The sequence below is a fragment of the Carassius carassius genome, chromosome 44, assembly GCF_963082965.1.
Source record: "Carassius carassius chromosome 44, fCarCar2.1, whole genome shotgun sequence".
NCBI classification, from domain to species: Eukaryota; Metazoa; Chordata; class Actinopteri; order Cypriniformes; family Cyprinidae; genus Carassius; species Carassius carassius.
The window spans coordinates 9,713,917-9,734,102 of record NC_081798.1 but is presented as its reverse complement, the minus strand read 5'-3'; the positions used below and the strand labels follow the sequence as shown (position 1 = coordinate 9,734,102).

At 42.4% G+C, this 20,186-nt stretch overlaps 2 protein-coding genes across 2 annotated transcripts; both read right to left on the bottom strand.

The window, feature by feature from the left end:
- Positions 1-30: 30 nt before the first annotated feature.
- Positions 31-5,171, bottom strand: mon1bb (MON1 secretory trafficking family member Bb). Its single transcript, XM_059537682.1, has 7 exons — positions 4,756-5,171; positions 4,570-4,670; positions 3,922-4,488; positions 2,292-3,084; positions 1,041-1,188; positions 156-330; positions 31-59 (listed from the first exon to the last, which is right to left on the bottom strand). Exons 2-7 carry the CDS (start codon positions 4,652-4,654, stop codon positions 49-51), a joined length of 1,779 nt encoding a protein of 592 aa, XP_059393665.1. The 5' UTR covers positions 4,655-4,670; positions 4,756-5,171; the 3' UTR covers positions 31-48.
- A 7,691-nt stretch (positions 5,172-12,862) lies between these two features.
- On the bottom strand, positions 12,863-19,578 carry otud5b (OTU deubiquitinase 5b). Its single transcript, XM_059537285.1, has 9 exons — positions 18,784-19,578; positions 18,160-18,253; positions 17,451-17,515; positions 16,555-16,711; positions 16,297-16,445; positions 15,712-15,897; positions 15,424-15,631; positions 13,481-13,579; positions 12,863-13,386 (listed from the first exon to the last, which is right to left on the bottom strand). Exons 1-9 carry the CDS (start codon positions 19,312-19,314, stop codon positions 13,265-13,267), a joined length of 1,611 nt encoding a protein of 536 aa, XP_059393268.1. The 5' UTR covers positions 19,315-19,578; the 3' UTR covers positions 12,863-13,264.
- Between the last annotated feature and the right edge of the window lie 608 nt (positions 19,579-20,186).

Genomic DNA, 20,186 nt, shown 5'->3' with positions numbered 1-20,186 from the left:
TAAACTGAGTTAAATGTGAATGCAGAGATGCACGTCGGGTCCGTCTGGTCAATGTGCATCTGAAACCAAAACAAAAAAAAAGCAAACGGTCAGCAGATGAAGAGAATCTTGTAAACTATCAAGAAAACAGACATCTGATTCAACTGGACTCTTACCTCCTTTAGAGCTCTTACTGGGGTTAGGGGTGGTGGAGTATTTTGGAGGGTATCGGATAAACAGACGGTCTTCCTCCTTCTTGATCCAGCGCAGCAGTTTAGTGATGGCATTGATGGCACAGGTTTTCGTGACAAGGGGACTGAAGCATGTATATAACTCGAATTTGCTCGTGACCTGAAATGTGAAAAATTCAAGGAATAGTTCAGCCAAAAAAAAAAATAAAGGTCCTCCCATTCAGGTCATCTAAGTCATAGATTTGGAGCTCTGCAGTGAATGGGTGCCGTCAGAATGGGTGTCTACACAGCTGAAACATCACAAGTAATCCAAACAGTGCTTGAACTCTGACTAACAGTTTGAAGCTAAGACATCTTAATGATGGAGCTGGTTTTTACAAACCTGTATCTTTTTAAAACACAATACATTAATTGATGGACTGGAGACTACTTATTGTGGTGTTTGGATCAGCTGTTTGGACTCTCATTCTAACAGCACCCATTCATTGCAGAGGATCCATTGGTGAGCAAGTACTGTAATGCTAATTGAAAGAAACACAATTTTGAATGGCCTGCCCTGAAGGGGAGTACATTTTCAGGAAATTAATATAATATTAATTAATAAGGTATACTTTTTCCTTTAAATTGCCTTGGGCAACACATAATTAACCTGAGAATATTACAAAGGAACTCCATTTGGAGCAAGGTCAGGATCCTCATTTGCATAATATGCATATGCAAATGTTGAGTGCTGCTCAGAGGCCTTAAAGGTTACTCAATCTTTCAAGGTCTGTGCGGAGAGAACGTGAAAGTGTCAGGCAAGATAGAAAGCATGTTTTGCTCTCAGAGGACTGGAACAGATGCGTGTGACAGCAGTTGTCATTCACTTACCCAGGCCAGCAGAGTCTCACGTTCGGCCACGTGGTAGATAAGCTTGAGGGGGCGTGAGGTGCTGTGGATTCGGCCATGCATGTCTCTGTACAGGTCCAGGAGTCTCATCCGCTCCTCCTCACTGCTGTACGGCGCTTCCATCTCTGGGCTGCAGGAAACCCATGAGGCACAGAGAAAAACAAAGGTGGCTTTGTGCTTTAGATCTCAATATTTTCTGAAATTTTATTAGTGGTGCATTACATTGTACCGCAAATCTCATGACACACATTCTATTGGCATCAAACAACAGGATAAATTAAGAAAAAATGCTTTCAATTCCTCTGTGAAATTCATTCAGGAAATATGTGAGAGCATGACCATGAGCTCAGATCTACAGCTCACTGATCCAGTTCAAAAGTTACTTGTAGAGATGCTGAGGATAAATCTGATGTCACCATGAAGCCAGCAAACAAAGAATTTAACTAAATACATTTAAAAGATTGCCAAAAAACTGTTTTTGGAACTGTTTACATACTATTATTTTATTTATAAATATCTTAAATTGGCATATTTTCAGTTTCACTTTAATTAATTTTTCATATTTCTTATTTTTACGATTAAGCCTTACTTTATTTTCAATACATTTTTAGTCATTTTATTTTTAATTACAATTTATTTATTAATAAATGTATTTATAGTTTATATATATTTTAATACTTAAACATTTTATTTCTGTTAGTTGTCAAGGCAACATTTATAATTAATTTGATAGTTTTTCATCTAATACTTATATTTATTTAATCTTATTTTTGGTAATAGTTTTTAATAGTTTTAGTTTTAGCTAACCATCACAATAACGCATCACAGCACATACATTATATTTATTTAATAATAAAAGTGTTCACAACAAGCAGAGGGTTAAAATAAAAACATGGATCAATCTCATAAAAACATGTCCAGGACACATTTGATCAAAAATAAAAATGGGAAAAAAGATATAGTATTTTGCATGAAGAAAATTATGACTTTTTACCATGAAACATTATTTCAAACATTATCCACTTATTATTTTGGGCTAGAATTTTAATATTGGTGCATCCCTTTTATATATATATATATATATATATATATATATATATATATATATATATATATATATATATATATATATATATATAAAAATCCATGCTTCATTTAAAGAAATCATATAAATTATTTTTATTTTGGGAAGAAGTGAACTGGACCGGTTTTGTTATATCCTTGAAGACTCACCTGGTGAACTGTGTTAGCTGGCGATGGTTGTCGGGCACATCAAAAGGCTTGTACATGAAATGCCTGAGGTCAGACACTCCCACCTGACTAACGCTGTACGAATGTGCTTTAGCTATGGAGCTGAGTGCATTCTGCGTTTGCATTGCCTCCTCGATCTTTCTCTTACACTCGGCCACAGAATAAAACGCCTCTTTATCAGTGGAGAGAAGAACCAGACAAACAGTACATTCAGGAGGGTCCAGATACGAGATGTACGCATAAAAGTAACAGTCAGGGTTAAAACTGGGCAGGCAGATGGGCGTCCAGATCTCCCCAGCCTGGAAGGCAGACGAGGCCCCGATGAGGTTCAGCAGCAGGTGGAGGTCAGCAGGCTCTAGTCGGGCATCGTCGATGACCATCTTCTCTTGCACTATGGTGAGCAGCTGGTTCTTGGCTATGAGGATTGAGAAGACCAGGTTAGGCGTGATGGCCTTCTGGAGAATCTGACTGAGCGAGTCCCTGAGAGATGAGGCCAAGGGGAGACAGTGCACGGCGGAGAGTAGGAGGCTGGGGTCTGAGTCCACAAGGTTAAGGAGGCCATCGAGGATCTTCTCCGAGCCGGCCAGCAGGCGACGCAGATCGTAGTTCTTCTTGTGCTCGAAGATGCGGGTGATGCTGGCCTGCGTGAGCATGCTGACGATCTGGTTGTAGACGTAGAGCAGTTCGTTACAGAGCTGCTGCTCTGACTGACGGCTGCTGGAGACGGACACCAGCACCAGAGGACCACGCTGCATGAATACAACCGTGTGCTCATCTATCAGGAGAGAAGAACCAGTTTAAGTTATTTAAGCATGATTATTCATTACTTGGGTATATGATTAACTAACACCGCAATTATGCAAGAATTTGTGAAAATGTGTTCACATTTGTGGATGTAAAAAATATACACTACCATTCAAAATGTAAAGGAATACGTTTATTCATTAAGAAGACATTCATTAAAGTAATCAAAAGTGACAGTAAAGACATTTAAATATTAAAACACATTTCTATTTTAAATAATTTAAATTTTTCTATTTATGAAAGAATCCTGAAAATAAATTCATGGTTTCCACATTAATACTAAGCAGCACAAATTTTTTCAACATTGATTATAATATTTGAGACACTAAATGACTGGAGTAATGCTGGTGAAAATTCAGCTTTGCCATCATTACCTTTTAAAATATAGTAAAACAGAAAATAGTTATTTTAAATTGTAATAATATTTCACAATGTTACTTTTTTACTAAATGTTTAATCAAAATGCAGCCTTGGTGAACGTAAAATATTTTCCATATACGTCTAAAATCTGACAAAACTAACTTTTGAACATAAGTGCATTTTTATTACATTAAACATAATATAGAATAGAGAAAAAATCCATTAAAACAGCTAATTTAAAAAAAAAAGTTTTCATAGCAAAATACTGATGGAAAAAAATACTAATTGTTCAACCAAATTGATTTAAAGGATTTACAAAAAAAAAGAAAAAAAGAGGATATTAGAAGGTGGAGAGAGCATTTGAGTGAACAAAGATTTTTAGCTGTTTTGTGAGAGGACTAAATCTGCATGCAATTTTCTTTGGGCCAATCTTTCCTAAGTCACCTACCGGAGTAAACGGAGCGAATGATGTTGTCTCCACTTTGAACGAAGGACACCAAGGCCATCATCACTCCCATAGTGGAGGACAGGGCCTCCTCACTTCCATATCGGGAATAGATGGGCTTCCCAGCCTCACTCAGCACAAATACATGCTTCCTGTGCTGTCTCCAACTCTCCGCCGTCACATCCTCGTTCCTGTGCGAGGGAGGTCCCGGAGGTGTGCCGGTCTCAGATAGAGAGGACAAGGCTCCTTCCATACCAATTCCCTGCTCCTCCATCTTACCCTGAGCTAACATGGTTACGACAAACTCACCCGAGTCATCGTGGCCACTGTCGGCTAATGCAGAGTCCTCAGACGCTTTCCCAGAATCAGTCTCCGAAGCCCCGGCGCACAGAGAGCGGTCTTCATCTGTGTGGAGCTTCTGCATATCTGTTAAAAGCTCTTGTTGTTGGCAGATCTCTACTGATGTGGGGTCTGCTGACTCCAAGAGCCCCTCTGGGTCTGAAGGCATCCGGTGATCTTCATTAACACAATGGTTTTCTGATGGGACGTCACTATCTGAGTAAGCAGCATCTGGAAAGCAAAGTAAAATCAGCACTGTAAAATCAGCATGTTAGCCACTAAAACGCATGTTGTAACGCAGCAAAACATTACCTATCTGATCAAGACATTGTGGAAGGATGGATGGATCACATATCCTCACCTCCTCCATATTCCCACTCTCTTGACTCTGATCCATGTCAACATGCAAACAGCTGAATTCAAAATGAGAACGTGACTTAACACCCAGTCAAACGACAAATATATCAGTAAAGCAGTATAATAAATGAAGGTTCGTACTTAGTTTACAAAAATGGAGTCTAAAGCCGTTTAATCTAATTACTGCTGTTATCCCATATCTGCACCGCTCGTGGAGTTTAAACACCAAAACGCACGTCTTCTCAAGCAGAAACTTTAACAACGATGAATGACTATCGATCGCGATATTTACATAATACGAACTGGTCCAAATTATTGAACAGATTACAGGACACTAACTTAAGCTAGTCTACGTTATATATGGGAAAAGCATACGATCTCCCCCCATAAATGGCTCATCTCGTGAACTGATCCACTAACGTTCGTCGTCTTAATCACATTCATGTCTGACTGAATAAATTACTAACGACAAATCAAAACCAAAAGGTTTCGTTCTGCGAAACTGACTCAGCCGCCGGTGCTCCAGGAAGCCTCACATTAAAATCGATAGAAAACAAATACCCACAACCACATCCGGTTGACTTGTTTTAAAATAAAAGTCCGTAATGAAATCCCGTTTACGGTTAGGTATTAAATTATCAGGGTCCCCGTGTATAAATGTTGCATACACACAAAAAAGGTATTGAAATATGCTTATGCTGTTTTCCACGCACGTATGTGTATTTATTTAAAAAAAAAAAACTTGGCGTATAGCAAGTTAATCTATAATTAACTCCACTAGTACCTAGTTTAACGTTACTCATTCTTATTTTTTAGATACTAGTATATTTTCCTTTAAGTACTAGTACTTATTAATTAACTTATTATTTAGGTACTAGTGCTTATTTATTAGGTACTAGTATTCATTCATTAGATACTAGTACTTATTCATTAGATACTAATGCTTATTTCTTAGGTATTAGTACTATTCATTAGATACTAGTATTTATTGATTAAATGCTAGTATTTATTTATTAGATTTTAGTGCTTATTTATTAGATACTAGTATTTATCCATTAGATAATAGTACTTATTTCAATAGTGACTAGTAACTGTTATATTGTTACTATAGTAACAAATTAGATTTTGCTATTGACTTCTATGGGGATTCGTCATTAAGATATCAACTATTCAGTTTTGACTAGTATGTATTCCACAAGTGACTAGTATTTAATTTTGTACTAGTAGTTATTCATTAGGTACTAGTATTTATTATTACATACTACTGCTCATTCATTAGATACTAGAACTTATTATTATTAGATACTAGTACGTACAAGTACTAGTGTCTAATTAATAAGTATCAGTATCTAAAAAATAAGTACTAGTATCTAATGCTTACTAGTAATATTTAAATAGATACTAGTTAAATAGATACTAACCCTCTATTGCAATAATTACTAATCATAAATTAAAAGATGATATCAAAAACTGAATAACTACGACTCTGTTTGTTTGGAGATATCTTCAATCTCATAAAAAACTATTTTAAACTTTGTTTTCATTTCGATATACACATTTATATTCCACTCTCATTAATGGAGATAAGCGCTGACATTACATCAAGTCATTACGCAGAAGTTAAACCAAAATTATATTAATTTAGTCATATCTGTAGTGGATGCGCTTAATCACTTTCCTGTGTGACATGCAATGTTTCCATGACAGCGAGGCGTGCTGTAATAATTCCTATTTAAACTTAACTGCAGATTTCATATATATATATATATATATTTGAAAGGTGATGTCCATGGGCTCCAAACTACAGGCAGTCATTGACTGCAAAGGATTTTCATCCAAGTATTAAAATTGTGCTTATATTTACATTTGTCACTTTAACCAAATACTATTGAACCCCTGAAAATCGAGGTACTTTGTATAAAATGGCAATAATACTTCCGGACCTGACTGTAATAAAAAGTGTTAGACCAAACGTACTCGGTTACTAGCGTAACCTCGGTTCCCTGAGATGAGGGAACGAGTACTGCGTAAGCTAGCTTACGCTATGGGAAAAAGGTCCCCTTTTCTCGAGAATATGAAGCCAAAAATTATCCTTAATTTTTAAATAATGTAAAACGCAGTGCTGCAGCACAGCAGACCCAAGCGAAGCGGCTCGCGCGCTTATTGGCTGTGCTGCGGCAACTGCAGCAACCTATGGTGAGGCGGCGGAGAGGAACGAACCAATGGGGGCGCTTCGCGCCCATTGGACGTCAGAGCGCGCCAAAATAGGCGTGGCTGGAACTATATAAGCCACCGCTTCACCATAGGGATCAGGTTTTAAATCGACTGAAGCGATCACCCGGTCCGAGCACATAGCACGGCAGGTTACGCAGTACTCGTTACCTCAACTCAGGGAACCAAGGTTATGCTAGTAACCGAGTACGTTCCCTTTCGAGAGTACTCTCGTACTGCGTAAGCTAGCTTACGCTATGGGAACACAATGTAAAACGCTGTGCGTGCTCGGGAACTTCGACCTGTCACAGCCCAAGGCGAGAGCCCGGGGCTTTATAGCAGGAGAAATCCCAGTCCCAACAGCCAACCTTAGTGAGCTTTATATAGGGAACGAAAAAAAGGGGGACGTGATAAGGCTTAGCATGTCTATATAGAAAGTACTATATAAGTACTTAGCATGTCTATATAGAAAGGACTTGCAGATTATAGAATCTAATAAATGTGGACGGAGAGGCCCAGCCTGCCGCCGCACAGATATCATCCAGTGGTATCCCGCAGGACCACGCCCATGACGAGGCCATACCCCGGGTGGAACGGGCTCTGATGCCGAACGGGCAGTAAAGGCCTTTAGATTTGTAAGCCAGCGAGATAGTGTCTACTATCCATTGCGATAGGCTTTGCTTCGTGGTGGCGAGACCTCGGGTGCGCCCACCAAAGCATATGAAGAGCTGGTCCGACCTCCTGAATAAGGCAGAGCGCGCAATATAGGTTTTGAGAGCCCTGACGGGGCAGATGAAGCTCGCGTTGCTTTCGTCGCTTTGCGAGGAAAGGGCTGACAGCGAGATGACCTGCGCTCTGAACGGTGTTGAGAGCACCTTGGGGACATAGCCGTGTCTTGGTCTGAGAATGACTCTGGAGTCATTAGGCCCAAACTCGAGACAGTCAGCGCTTACAGATAGCGCATGTAAATCCCCCACTCGCTTGACTGAGGCCAGAGCCAGTAGAAAAGCGGTTTTGAACGAAAGAAGCTTCATATTGACCGACTGAAGCGGTTCAAAAGGGGGGCCCTTTAAGGCCTCTAGGACCGTAGACAGGTCCCAGGAAGGGATTGAAGGGGGTCGGGGAGGGTTCATCCGACGAGCTCCCTTAAGGAAACGAATGACCAGTTCGTTTTTTCCCAGTGATAGGCCGGCCACCGGAGCATGAGAAGCTGCAATGGCTGCCACATACACTTTGAGCGTAGACGGGGATCTGCCCGCATCTAAACGCTCCTGTAGGAAGGAGAGTATCTCCGTCACGTCACATAAGTGAGGGTCTAGGTTCCGTGTCCCGCACCAGGTGGAGAACACTGACCATTTCTGCGCGTACAGGCGCCTGGTTGAGGGCGCTCTGGCTTCCGTAATGGTCTTTAACACTCCTTCAGGGAGGTTCCCGGGTACCCGTTGAGGGGCCATACATGAAGGGCCCAAAGTTCGGGGTGGGGATGCCAGAGCGCGCCCTTCAGCTGCGTGAGGAGATCTTTCCGCAGCGGTATTGGCCATGGGGCTGTACTGGACAGCTGCATCAGCTCGGAGAACCAAGGTTGGGTCGTCCAGAGTGGGGCTACTAGCAGCATAGCACATCTGCTCTTCCTGACCCGATCGATGACCTGCGGTAGCATCGCAACCGGTGGGAAGGCATAAAGCGGGCGTCTGGGCCAATCGAGGGCCAGCGCGTCCCTGCTCTTTGAAAAATATATTGGGCAATGAGCGTTGTCTTCTGAGGCAAAGAGGTCGACCTCTGCCCTGCCGAAGATGCTCCACATCAACTGAACCGTTTGTGGGTGAAGAGACCACTCCCCAGGGGGAACATTCGCCCTGGAAAGCATGTCCGGGCCCCGGTTCAGGATGCCAGGTACATGCGCTGCCTTTAGCGAGCGCATATTGTAATGTGCCCATGTCAGAAGACGTTCGGTCAGGGTGTGCAAGGTTTCTGACCTGACACCACCCTGGCGATTTATGTAGGCCACCACTGACATGCTGTCTGATCTGACCAGAACGTGGTGGCCCTTTAAAAATGGGAGGAAAGCTTTCAGGGATAGTTCGACCGCTATCATCTCCAGACAGTTTATGTGTAACAGTCGCTCCGGGCTCGACCAGAGGCCGGAAGCAGACCTGCCCTCGTACAGGGCGCCCCAACCGAGGTTGGATGCATCTGTCGAGACTACTTTCCATTTCGAGACAGCGCCCATGCTTACGCCTAACTGATACCAGTTGGCTATTTTCCAAGGGGCCAGAGCTGTGATGCAGCCGTGGGTCACCCTGATGCGCGCGCGGCCGGAAATCCAGGCGCGCGCTGGAACACGGTCTCTCAGCCAGCGCTGTAGTGGGCGCATGCGCAGCAGGCCCAGTTTGAGAACCGCAGAGGCTGATGCCATCAGACCTAGCATTTCCTGAAATCGTTTGAGCGGGTAAAGAGACCCGGCTTTGAACGACACGGCTAGATGCTGAATAGTGAGAGCGCGCTGTGACGTCAGACGCGCTGTACATGTCACAGAGTCTATGTCTATCCCCAAAAAGGAAATCCTCTGGCTGGGAGACAGAGCGCTCTTGACAGTGTTGATCGTGAGACCCAGGCATTCTAAATGGCTGAGGATCCAGGATCTGTGTGTCGTCAGTAGTTCCTCGGAATGGGCTAAAACTAGCCAGTCGTCGAGGTAGTTCAATACTCGCACTCCCCGCATTCTCAGGGGTGCGAGAGCGGCATCCATGCACCGTGTAAACGTACGGGGTGCTACGGAGAGGCCGAATGGAAGAACCATGTACTGATAAGTCTGCCCCTCGAAGGCGAATCTCAAGAATGGCCTGTGATGGGGTGCTATTTGAATGTGAAAGTAAGCGTCTTTCAGATCCACTGAGAAAAACCAATCCCTCGGGCGAATTTGCGCGAGTATTTGTTTGGTAGTTAACATTTTGAACGATCGCGTCATAAGCGCTTTGTTCAAACGTCTGAGATCTAGGATGGGTCTGAGACCGCCATCCTTTTTTGGTACGAGGAAGTAGCGGCTGTAAAAGCCTGACTCGCGCTGCGCAGGGGGGACAGTTTCTATCGCCCCTTTTGCAAGAAGGTTTATCAGTTCGGCGCGAAGGACGTGTGTCATTTCGCTTTTCACTTTTGTTTCGACCACGGCGCGAAAGCGCGGCGGTCTGCGAGCGAACTGGAGCGAGTAACCTCGTTTTATTATATTCAAAACCCAATTTGATATGCCGGGGATGGCCTGCCATGCAGCGGCTCGTGCGGCTATGGGTTGAATGTGCTTCGGGCACTGGCCGCCTGTTATGAGGGGACCAGTAGCTCGAGTATGCTGTGCTTGTGACACTGTGGTGACAGCGCTTATTTGTAGGGTTGCGCACTGAGAAGTGGGCACGCGCGCTACATTTAGAGCACCTCCGGCGCGAGCGGGAAGGTGGGCATGAAAGGAGACCCGAGTGTGTCTTTGTGACACTTGGGGGAGTGTGTATACATGTAGGGGTGCGTACTGTGTAGTGGGCACACTGCCTACATAGAAAAAGCTCTTTTTGTGCTTTATTGAGGTCGCCGTGAAAACGGCGTTTGTGTGCAGGCGTGCGTGCATTGTAACAGGCTCGTTTACTGCAGTATAGACATCTCCAACCGCCTTTAGTGAGGGGATTGGAGGAAGCATGTGAGGTTTCTTGTGTGGTGGTCCGGCCGCAGCGGGACTTAACCACGGTCTTTTCAGCCCGAAGGTCAGGAGGGCTTCGGAGGCTCGGGGTTCAGCACAATCCTGGGCCGAGGTCCCCGTCTCTCTGGCGGTTTGCGGCTCGTAGAGCGAGAGCGGTGCTGGGTTTTGGTCGCTGGGCGAGACTGTAAGTCTGGCTGCGATGGCTTCGAGGTCTGAGGGGGCGGCGCATTTCTACGGCGTCCCGCAGCAGAGCTAGAGCGTTTCGGCAGGAAGTGTCTCATTGCCTGTGACGTTTTCTGAGCCTCAGTGAAGCGTTCAGCGAAACCCTTAACCGACTGGCCAAAGAGGCCGGAAGGCGAGATAGGAGAGTCAAGAAAGGCGGATTTGTCGGCGTCTTTCATCTCCGTGAGCGTGAGCCAGAGGTGTCGCTCTAAAACAGCGAGGCTTGCCATGCTTCGGCCGATCGCTTGTGCTGTGGTCTTTGTCGCACGCAGGGCTAGATCAGTAGCGCTGCGGAGATCTTTAAAGTCATAGATATCTGGGGCAGACTCGTCCAGGTAACGGAGAAGTCTGGCCTGAAAAACCTGCAGCACAGCCATGGTGTGTAGAGCCAAAGCAGCTTGACCAGCGGAGGTGTAAGCTCGGCCAGCGAGAGCTGAGGTGGTGCGGTGCGGCACGGCTTGGATGGATGCACAGGCTTCGACCGCCATCCTGCGGCTGAGGGCGGGCAGAGGTGTGCAGCAATAGCCTCTTCGAGAGGGGGGAGGCTCTCGTAACCGTGGTCTCGGGCGCCGTCGACAGAGGAGAGCGCTGACGAGACAGAAGTCTTCAAGCGTGCGGAGAATGGGGCTTTCCACGACTTCGTGAGTTCATCGTGAACTTCCGGGAAGAAGGGGGCGTTTCTTTGCGGAGGGGCCGAAGGGCGCCCCTGCAAGAACCATTCGTCCAGCCTGCTTTTAGCGGGCTCGTCTGGAGGAGACCAGTCGAGCTGAAGGTCGCTGACAGCCCTTGTAAGCACGCGAGTAAGCTCCGCGTCGATATCAGCGCGTTGTCCGGTGCAGCTGGGTGCTGTAGGGGGGGGGGGGGTCCGCAATGGAGCCCGACCATTCCTCACTACTGGACGCGGCGAGAGAAAGGCTGTCGTGTCTGTCCTCTTCCGCCTCAGGCGCTCCGAAGGAGAAGGGGGCGCTGGTGAGCAGGGACTGGCGCTGCTCGTCCACGAAGAGGACAGGCGAAGGAGAGAGAGCGGGCGAGGCACGCGGGGAGTGTTCCGGCGTGAGCTCGCGTGTAGCAGTGTGCTCAGGCATTCTCTGATCGCGGCGTTTCTTACGCGGCACTTGAGAGAGAAGAGGCGGAGCGGGTGGAGCATCGTGGCTGGTTTGAGCTAATCGAGCCCGCAGGGTCGATATAGCCATGTTGTCGCACTCAGGGCAGCCGCCCTTGGAGAGTGCGCTCTCAGCATGCTCGCGGCCCAGGCAGGAGACACAGATGATGTGGCGGTCCTCGCTGGGCAGAGGGCCTCGGCAGGAAGCGCAGGCCCGAGGCATTTGAAACAACGCCTCGAATTCTGGAGAAAAAAGTGTGATGCAGCGGCAAACACACTAGCTTTGTAAAGGATATAGTCACGCCGGATGGCGCAGCAGGAAGCGAGTGCTGAAGGCGGCGTCGAGATGAAGCACAAGCCGGCGTCCTCAGATCTGCGTTGCAGTGCTATCCCGCTGAGAGGCTTTTCGACGGCGTGTAGAGGCTTCTCCTGAGAAGACAGCGAAGTGCAGGTGAGATCGCTGAAGGAGATGAAATCTGATCCCTATGGTGAAGCGGTGGCTTATATAGTTCCAGCCACGCCTATTTTGGCGCGCTCTGACGTCCAATGGGCGCGAAGCGCCCCCATTGGCTCGTTTCTCTCCGCCGCCTCACCATAGGTTGCTGCAGTTGCCGCAGCACAGCCAATAAGCGCGCGAGCCGCTTCGCTTGGGTCTGCTGTGCTGCAGCACTGCGTTTTACATTATTTAAAAATTAAGGATAATTTTTGGCTTCATATTCTCGAGAAAAGGGGACCTTTTTCCCATAGTGTAAGCTAGCTTACGCAGTACGAGAGTTCTCTCGAAAGGGAACTATAATTTACTATAGACTACAGAATATGTGTATAAAATTTACATGGACATAAATGTTTATATACAATTTATACATTTTAACAGCACAATATAAAAACATAATATTTACATTTTGCACTTTACTAAAATATATACACATGTGGATATATGACATATAGTATGTTATGATGTTAGTTACATGTCTAGATTTAATAATGAAACCTCAATTTTCACTAAAAGCATCTGGACAGTTTACAAACACTGAGGCAATTTGAATTGTTTATTTTTCATCTTTATATAACCAAACCCTGCAGCTTGCTGTGCTGCATTGGTCAATATTGAAAAATTTATGGGAAAAAGCAAAACATTTTCAACATTCTTATACTAGTTAGTATAATTTATTCGGCTCAAATAATGAAAACACCTGATAATATTAAACAGTTGAGATGATATTTTTAATATTAATTTTATAATGTTTATTTAAACATGCCTAACTAGGTCCGAGAAGCTAAATGAAATTAAGGAAAATGAGTTGGCAAAACAAAATAATAATAATAATACAGTGGTATTTATAAGGGGGAGAGGAAGAAACATTGCAAGGTGTTGAAATATAGAAATGCAGCTTTTCGGTCATTTGTGCTGCCAGTTGTGCTGTCCAATTATATCAACTGCAGTCTGGAGAAGATTCTCTGTGCATTGCATTTTTCTTCAAACTGTCGAGGTATTCTTGTTGTGAAGCAGCCAGAACTGAGGCAAGAACGTCATTGTCTTCCCAATCTGTTAAACCTAAAAATGAAAAATCCAGCTAATTAAGTAAGCTTGTTTAAAGACACAAAGTATAGATCAAAAAGCATTTATACTGAAGCAAGGAATGCCCTACCAAAGGCAGTAGGTGACATCTCCTGCATTAGAGTCCTGTAGCCCAGGCTTGGGTAGAGCGACACCAGGGAAGAGTTGGCAGAAGACTGATGACTTGGACCTAAAAAAAGAAGTCCAGGAAGAACCAGTTAGTAGGCAAGAATTGTGCATTAGTCAGAGGTGGAAAGAGTACAAAAATATTCTACTCAAGTAAAAGTACCATTACATTAATGAAATTTTACTTAAGTACAAGTAAAAGTACCAGTCTAAAAATCTACTCAAGTAAAAGTAAAAAGTAGCTCATTTAAAATTTACTCAGAGTAAAAATTACTTAGTTACATTTTAACAGTGGGAGGGAGTCAAAAATGGGACAGGCCAAGGGTGTCAAACTCAGTTCCTGGAGGGCCACAGTCCTGCACAGTTTAGATATAACCCTAATTAAACACACCTGATCCAGCTAATCTAATCATTTAGGTTTATTTGAAAACTACATGATATGTGTGCTGGAGCAGGGTTAGAACTAAACTCTGCAGGGCTACGGCCCTCCAGGAACTGAGTTTGACACCCCTGGGATAGGTCTATTAATCTCATACTAGTTGTTTTTAATTAAAAGAATCAGTTATTTAGAATAATAAAACATTTGGGCTGTTACCAGGCAAATTAGTATCAACAAACTCATCTTTTAATGCAGAGGAAATGCAGAAGATTCATTGGAAGTGGCGTTTAGATGTATTACACTGTTTAGTGCAGGACAAGAATGCATTTAACCTGCAGTTACCAATGCATGAATAATGTTTTGATATACAAGACATAAAATGTTGAATACTCATTTGAAATGATAAGAAATTAATTATTTAAAAAAAATCAAAAGATACTTTAAATGTGAAATTAAAATGGCCAGTATGTGTCAGCAAGTCACTGTTAATAAGTGAGTCATTGCGATTGAACCGAATCATTTAAACGGTTGATTCATTCAGGAACGAAACACTGTCACGTTGCTCAGAGACGCAAAACTGTGCTTTGGTGGCTGTGTTTGGAATTATTTTCTGTTGTAGAAATAGAGCTAAAAAAGGCAATATGGTGTCTAAAACGCAAGTCTCTTAATTAACTTGTTTACTGAACTGTTATATATATGTATGTATATATTCATGATGATTTTTGGAGGAAAAGATGGCATTCTTTGTGTGATTTTGATTTAATATATGAAATTATATAAATATGTGAATTTTCTGCCCCTATATCTTCAATTTTGTGATCATTCTAAATGGATTTTAGGAGACTGAATCACACAGTGAAAGATCGCACTATAAATGCGCGCGCACATCATTAAAACAAAAATAGCACACTCCTCACCACTGTCTTTTTGGCTAATTTGTGCAAAACCTCATGCTAAAATGTCAAAGCTTCATTTTAACCACCAATGCAACGATGCAATTATTTAGCTTACCTCTACATTCTTGCGAAGGGTTGATGTCTTATCGAGATTTTATAAGCTGCTAGTTTGGTCTTCCTAGGCAAGTACAGCTTACACTGCATAATAGAGCATACATATGGCCCGGGGTTCACTTCATTTCCTTCGAGTTCAACTTCAGAATATGACGGGGTTTCGTTTTCAGCGGTGTCTGCACCACTAATGCCTGTTTTGTCCGTCTGCATCTTTCTTGTGATTTTAGCGCCAGTTTGCCCTCCTGCCCATTTACTGCCGTAGTTTCCAGGGAGCGATTTTTTTTTTTTTTTTTTTTTTTTTTTTACTCAGTAATTAATGTGTTTTAAAATGTAGCGAAGTACAATACTTCAAACAAAATATACTTAAGTAAAAGTAAAATTACAGATTAAAAAAATTACTTTAAAAAGTATTAGTACACAAAAAAGCTACTCAATTACAGTAACGCGAGTAAATGTAATTCGTTACTTTCCACCTCTGGCATTAGTGTAAGCAAAGAAAACATACATGCACATACAGACCTGGGGCACATGGTGATGGGGGTTTGGGAAGAGCCAGTGAAGCTCCAGCTGGAGAGGGAGGTTTGACAGGGGGTTCGGGGTGAGCTGGGCCTGGATGCTCTGGAGAGGGGGCAGAGCTGCGCTGGCGGGGAGACCGGCATCCCCAGTCCTCAAAGCCGCTGGATGTGGCCGCTGTGGCAGAACTGCAGGTGGCACTAGCTTTACGGGGCTGAATAAAAAAGCAGAGTGGGAAATGTTTCAAAGCCGTTTAAATTTGCTTTGATTAGGATGGCTGGTATGGATTCATACCTGTCTTGCTTGCTTCTCTTGGTCCTGAAGCCACTGCAGGTAGGACTCACGAGCCACCTGCTCCTCGATGGCCTCATTGGTTGCCTCCCAATCCGTTGCTCTTTTCTTGTCCTCCAGCATCTGTTGCTCAATCCATGACTCCTCAGATGTCTTAATAGCGTTTTTCATGAGACTCTGGTCAGCGAACTACACAAAGACAAAATAACAGATATTAAAGCAACAGTTAACCCCAAAATTTAAATGTACTTACCCTCAGGCCATTAAAGACATAGATGAGTTTGTTTCTTTTTTCAATTGATCCTCTGCAGTGAATGGGTGCCGTCAGAATTGGAGTTCAAATGGCTGATAAAAACATCACAACAATCCACAAGTAATCCACACAACTCCAGTCCATCAATGAATGTATTGTGAATTGTTTATTAGCTGTTCAACTCTCACCCTGATGGCACCCATGAACTGCAGATTATCCATTACTGAGCTAAATTTCTGGAAAAAAATAACTTATCCAAATAATGGATGGCCTGCGGGTGAGTACATTTTCAGCAAATTTTCGTTATTGAGTGAAAAATCTCTTAAGTATATTACCCCTGGTTTGAAGGAGGGGAGGCCCAGCCCCACCCCAACACTAGCCTTGTAGGGGTTCACTACAGAGTTATAATGGATGTTCTTGTGGTAACTGACACGTATCGGCTCATCATTATTCTCTTTGATGCCATGGAACGTGTTTATTGGCTCTAGAAAATGGGAGTTTTCAAATAAAAGTAAAACATATTTCCTCTTCTATCGTAAAATATACCACTGACAGCCAATGAGACACCAGGAATTCAACAGACATTGACTAACCTATACCATACTGGTAAACCTCCACTGGCCGGTTGTACATTTCTGCCATGGCCTGCATCTCAATGTGGTTCCCATGACAGTTGTTCTTCCTCTTTCTGTTAATGTATGTGGTAAAGTCCTCTGTGACATAACTGGAGAAGTAATCCGAGTTTTTCGTCTGAAATGGAAGTATAAACAAAAAATCTAAACTGCACCTTGTTTGATCATTAAAAAGGGTCAAATTCAAACTTCAAAGTTAACTATATTGTAAATGCAAATCATTTAATCTTAAATCAGGGATGTTTTTTTAGTTTTTTTTTCCAAGTGATTCAAAGTGCCAAATGAGAGTAGAATCAGCGCTGAAACGTGTTACTCCACTCTGTGACTTTTTATGAATGCCAGTGAGAATTTGAAATTGCTATTGCTTTAACATTAAATATTATAATATATTAACATTTAAAATAATAATAATAATTTGTAATAATAATTTCACAATACTGTAATAATATATATTTTTTTTTACTTTATTTTGATCAAATAAATTCAGCCTTGATGAACAGAAGATCAAATCAAAAATAACTAATGTTTCCAAACTTTTGGCAGGTACTTTAATAATAATAATAATAATAACAACAATTATATATACTTTACTATAATATATTATAGTACATTATTATAATATGATTTTATATTATGTTACCATGATTATCAAATGCTGCCTTTTTTACAGGACAGTAGTGTGTATTATTACAACATAAAATAAAACCTTTAATGTGCTAAAATAAAATTTTTTTAATAATAAGTGCTGGGGGTGTGGCTTGTGGGGGTAACTTGGGGAGTGGTCAGATTTTCCTTCTTTTTTTGTCTATAGCTGATCGCATAAATCTTAAATATAGTTAAATAATAAACTGACTTACCAAATAATCCATACACTGCTTCCGTACCACATCATGCATATCTTGGTCACCATACACTTGGTCAGCTTTAAAAAATGGTGAAATGATAAAAGCACTTTAACATTTACAAAAAGCTGCATTAATATATAAATAATACTAAAATAACACCATTACATTTGTAATCCAAAGTTGTCAACTGTTAATGAATTTTCATGACTTCCCCAGTCATTCATAATTACATTTTTTTTATTATATGCATATTGCAACTAAAAAATTGATTCCAACAACAACAATAAAAGCACTTTAACATTTACAAAAAGCTGTATTAATATATAAATAATACTAAAATAACACCATTACATTTGTAATCCAAAGTTGTCAACTGTTAATGAATTTTCATGACTTCCCCAGTCATTCATAATTACTTTTTTTTTTATTATATGCATATTGCAACTAAAAAAATTGATTCCAACAACAACAATAACAATAATAATAACAACAATAATAAAAATACAGAAATTATAGATTTTTAAATGAAGGTTGTGATACTTTAGGACTGAAAAATTTAGTTATTTGCCACAAATATGGCACCTATGCACTTTAATAACCACATGATTACATCTGCACTGCTAAACTATCATTTCAGCAAATTCAAAGCACAGCACATGTCCTAAAGGCACTGACTCAGCTTTCCAGTAAATAACCCCTAAATACAGGAGAGAAATATTACCGACTGATCTGAAAAGACATGCTCCATCTTCCTTCATTTTTTTGATTTCAAAGCCTTTCTTTTCCCTTAAGGCTTTCTCGAACCATTCTTCTTGCTGTAGGCCAAAAAGCAACCAGGAAAGTATATATTATAGAACAATGAGGACATTTGGAGTATTTATTCCAATCAACAAAACTGACAGTGTCCCCAAGAAGTATTTGGACATAAAGATTAATAGGATAGTTGATTAAAGAAAACTTTCTGCCCAACATTCAGCTTCCAAAGAATAATAAATGACAAGCTCAGTCACCTTCCAGTTTCAATTTTGCTTTCATTACGTAGGGTTAGTTTTATGACGTTACGTCATAATTTAAACTTTTTATTTCATGAAGTCATGTTTTTATATCATAATTGTGAGTAACATATATTTTAAGAGAGCATCTAGGTCTATTTCTTGTCCATCAAGAATGAACGAAAATCAACACGTATACAATAACATAAATAATGCACATGTATAGAGAATTTTATACTTTTCTATTATGCTTTAGAACAGCGCCTATGCATTTAATGCATTTTAGAAGATGACACAACTGGCAACCTGTTCTCGTGTTGCGAAGTATCCTGCCAAATGCCAGCATCCAATACCTGCTCGACTGTGGCGGGGTCCACAAGCTGTAATCTGGCCGCGTTCTCATACTCGTCTTCACTGTTGTTGCCTCCAGCTCCCTCCTCGGGTTCTGAGCCTGGACTGCCGCCTCCTCCTCTTCCTCCTCCACCTGTCAAACCGCTGGAGCAGACCGCCTGTCGTCTCCGCTTGCTGAGACCGGGACCCGAACAGCAGCTTCCAACGCCACCTGCGCCGCAGGGCAGCTCGACGCGACCTGCGACCACAACCGAGTTCGCACTCCCTTCGCACTGCGCGACCGGTGCTCCAGCGGTAGCGGGCTGAGGGGAGGCCGGCCGCGGGCGAGCGCTCGCCTCGATCCGCCGCTCCTCTCTGGACGTGTGCGGCGTCGCCTGATATGTCCAAGGCGGAGGAGAGGCCCTGGGTCGGGACCCCGAGCGTCCTGTGAGGGGATGAGGGTGAGACTCAGAACCTCCTCGTCTGTCCGATTCGTCCTTATGATCACCGCCACTGGCGGTGGAGGCCGGTTTCTTCTTCGGGAGTATTGTCATCGCTGGCCGGCTTGCGGTGATTTGTGTTGTTATGAGTTACACACAGAGAATAAACGGCCGTTTTTGTTTGTCTATGAACCGTTTGTTCGCTGCATGTATGGCTACACCTGTCCTAACATAATACGAGGTCTCGTGTATTAATACAGTAGTCACAGATCGACTTTATTCCTTCGGTTTCGAGGTTTTTCTTTCGTAACAACGACCGACCGAGAGTTTGACACAAACATCAACAAATCACAACGCGACTTTTACGTCACTTCCGACGCTTGCGCTGCTTCGTGTTGACAAATGGACTCATATCGCTCTGCACTGCCCCCTAACGCATTAACCCTTTTATTGACTTAACTGTGATTTTGACCCGTTTCCAGTAAAGAAAAGCCACCATATTTTGAAGAATGTTGGTATCCAAACAATTGATGGTAGCCACTACTGTCAACTTTTTACTTATCCAAATTCTTTAAAATATCTTCTTTTGTGCTCAAAAGAACAAATAATATAAAAACAAATACAGGTTTGGAAAGACATGAGGGTGAATTTTCATTTTTGGGCGAACTATGCCTTTAAAGAGGTAATAAGTGTGTCTCATATTTTTCATTCACCAACACTGCTAAATTGCTCAAATTGTATGGCTATGAACTAGTTCCAAGTTTGTAGACCATTCTATCAATTTGCCACATTTTTTTCAGCTATTTCTAAACACCCAAATAGCATACTATAGCAAAAGAACTGGAAAAATCATACAGCAATCAATCAAATTGTATAAACATGACAATGGTTTTCTGTCATTACATTTAATTTCTATAAAAAGCATGTTTTCTCTCTTTTTGTTTGCCCAAAAATTGCTTTTAAAAAGTCCAAGCCATGTGATGCTT

Excerpts from the sequence above, each read along its gene's own strand:
- mon1bb (XM_059537682.1), bottom strand. The coding sequence starts at position 4,654 with ATGGATCAGAGTCAAGAGAGTGGGAATATGGAGGAGGTGAGGATATGT. Across the intron at positions 3,085-3,921 it reads CATTCGCTCCGTTTACTCCG|ATGAGCACACGGTTGTATTC; the intron begins GTAGGTGACTTA and ends CTCTCCTGATAG. Across the intron at positions 331-1,040 it reads GTGAGACTCTGCTGGCCTGG|GTCACGAGCAAATTCGAGTT; the intron begins GTAAGTGAATGA and ends TTCACATTTCAG.
- otud5b (XM_059537285.1), bottom strand. The coding sequence starts at position 19,314 with ATGACAATACTCCCGAAGAAGAAACCGGCCTCCACCGCCAGTGGCGGT. Across the intron at positions 16,712-17,450 it reads AGCAGTGTATGGATTATTTG|ACGAAAAACTCGGATTACTT; the intron begins GTAAGTCAGTTT and ends CTTCCATTTCAG. Across the intron at positions 13,387-13,480 it reads GATGTCACCTACTGCCTTTG|GTTTAACAGATTGGGAAGAC; the intron begins GTAGGGCATTCC and ends TTTCATTTTTAG.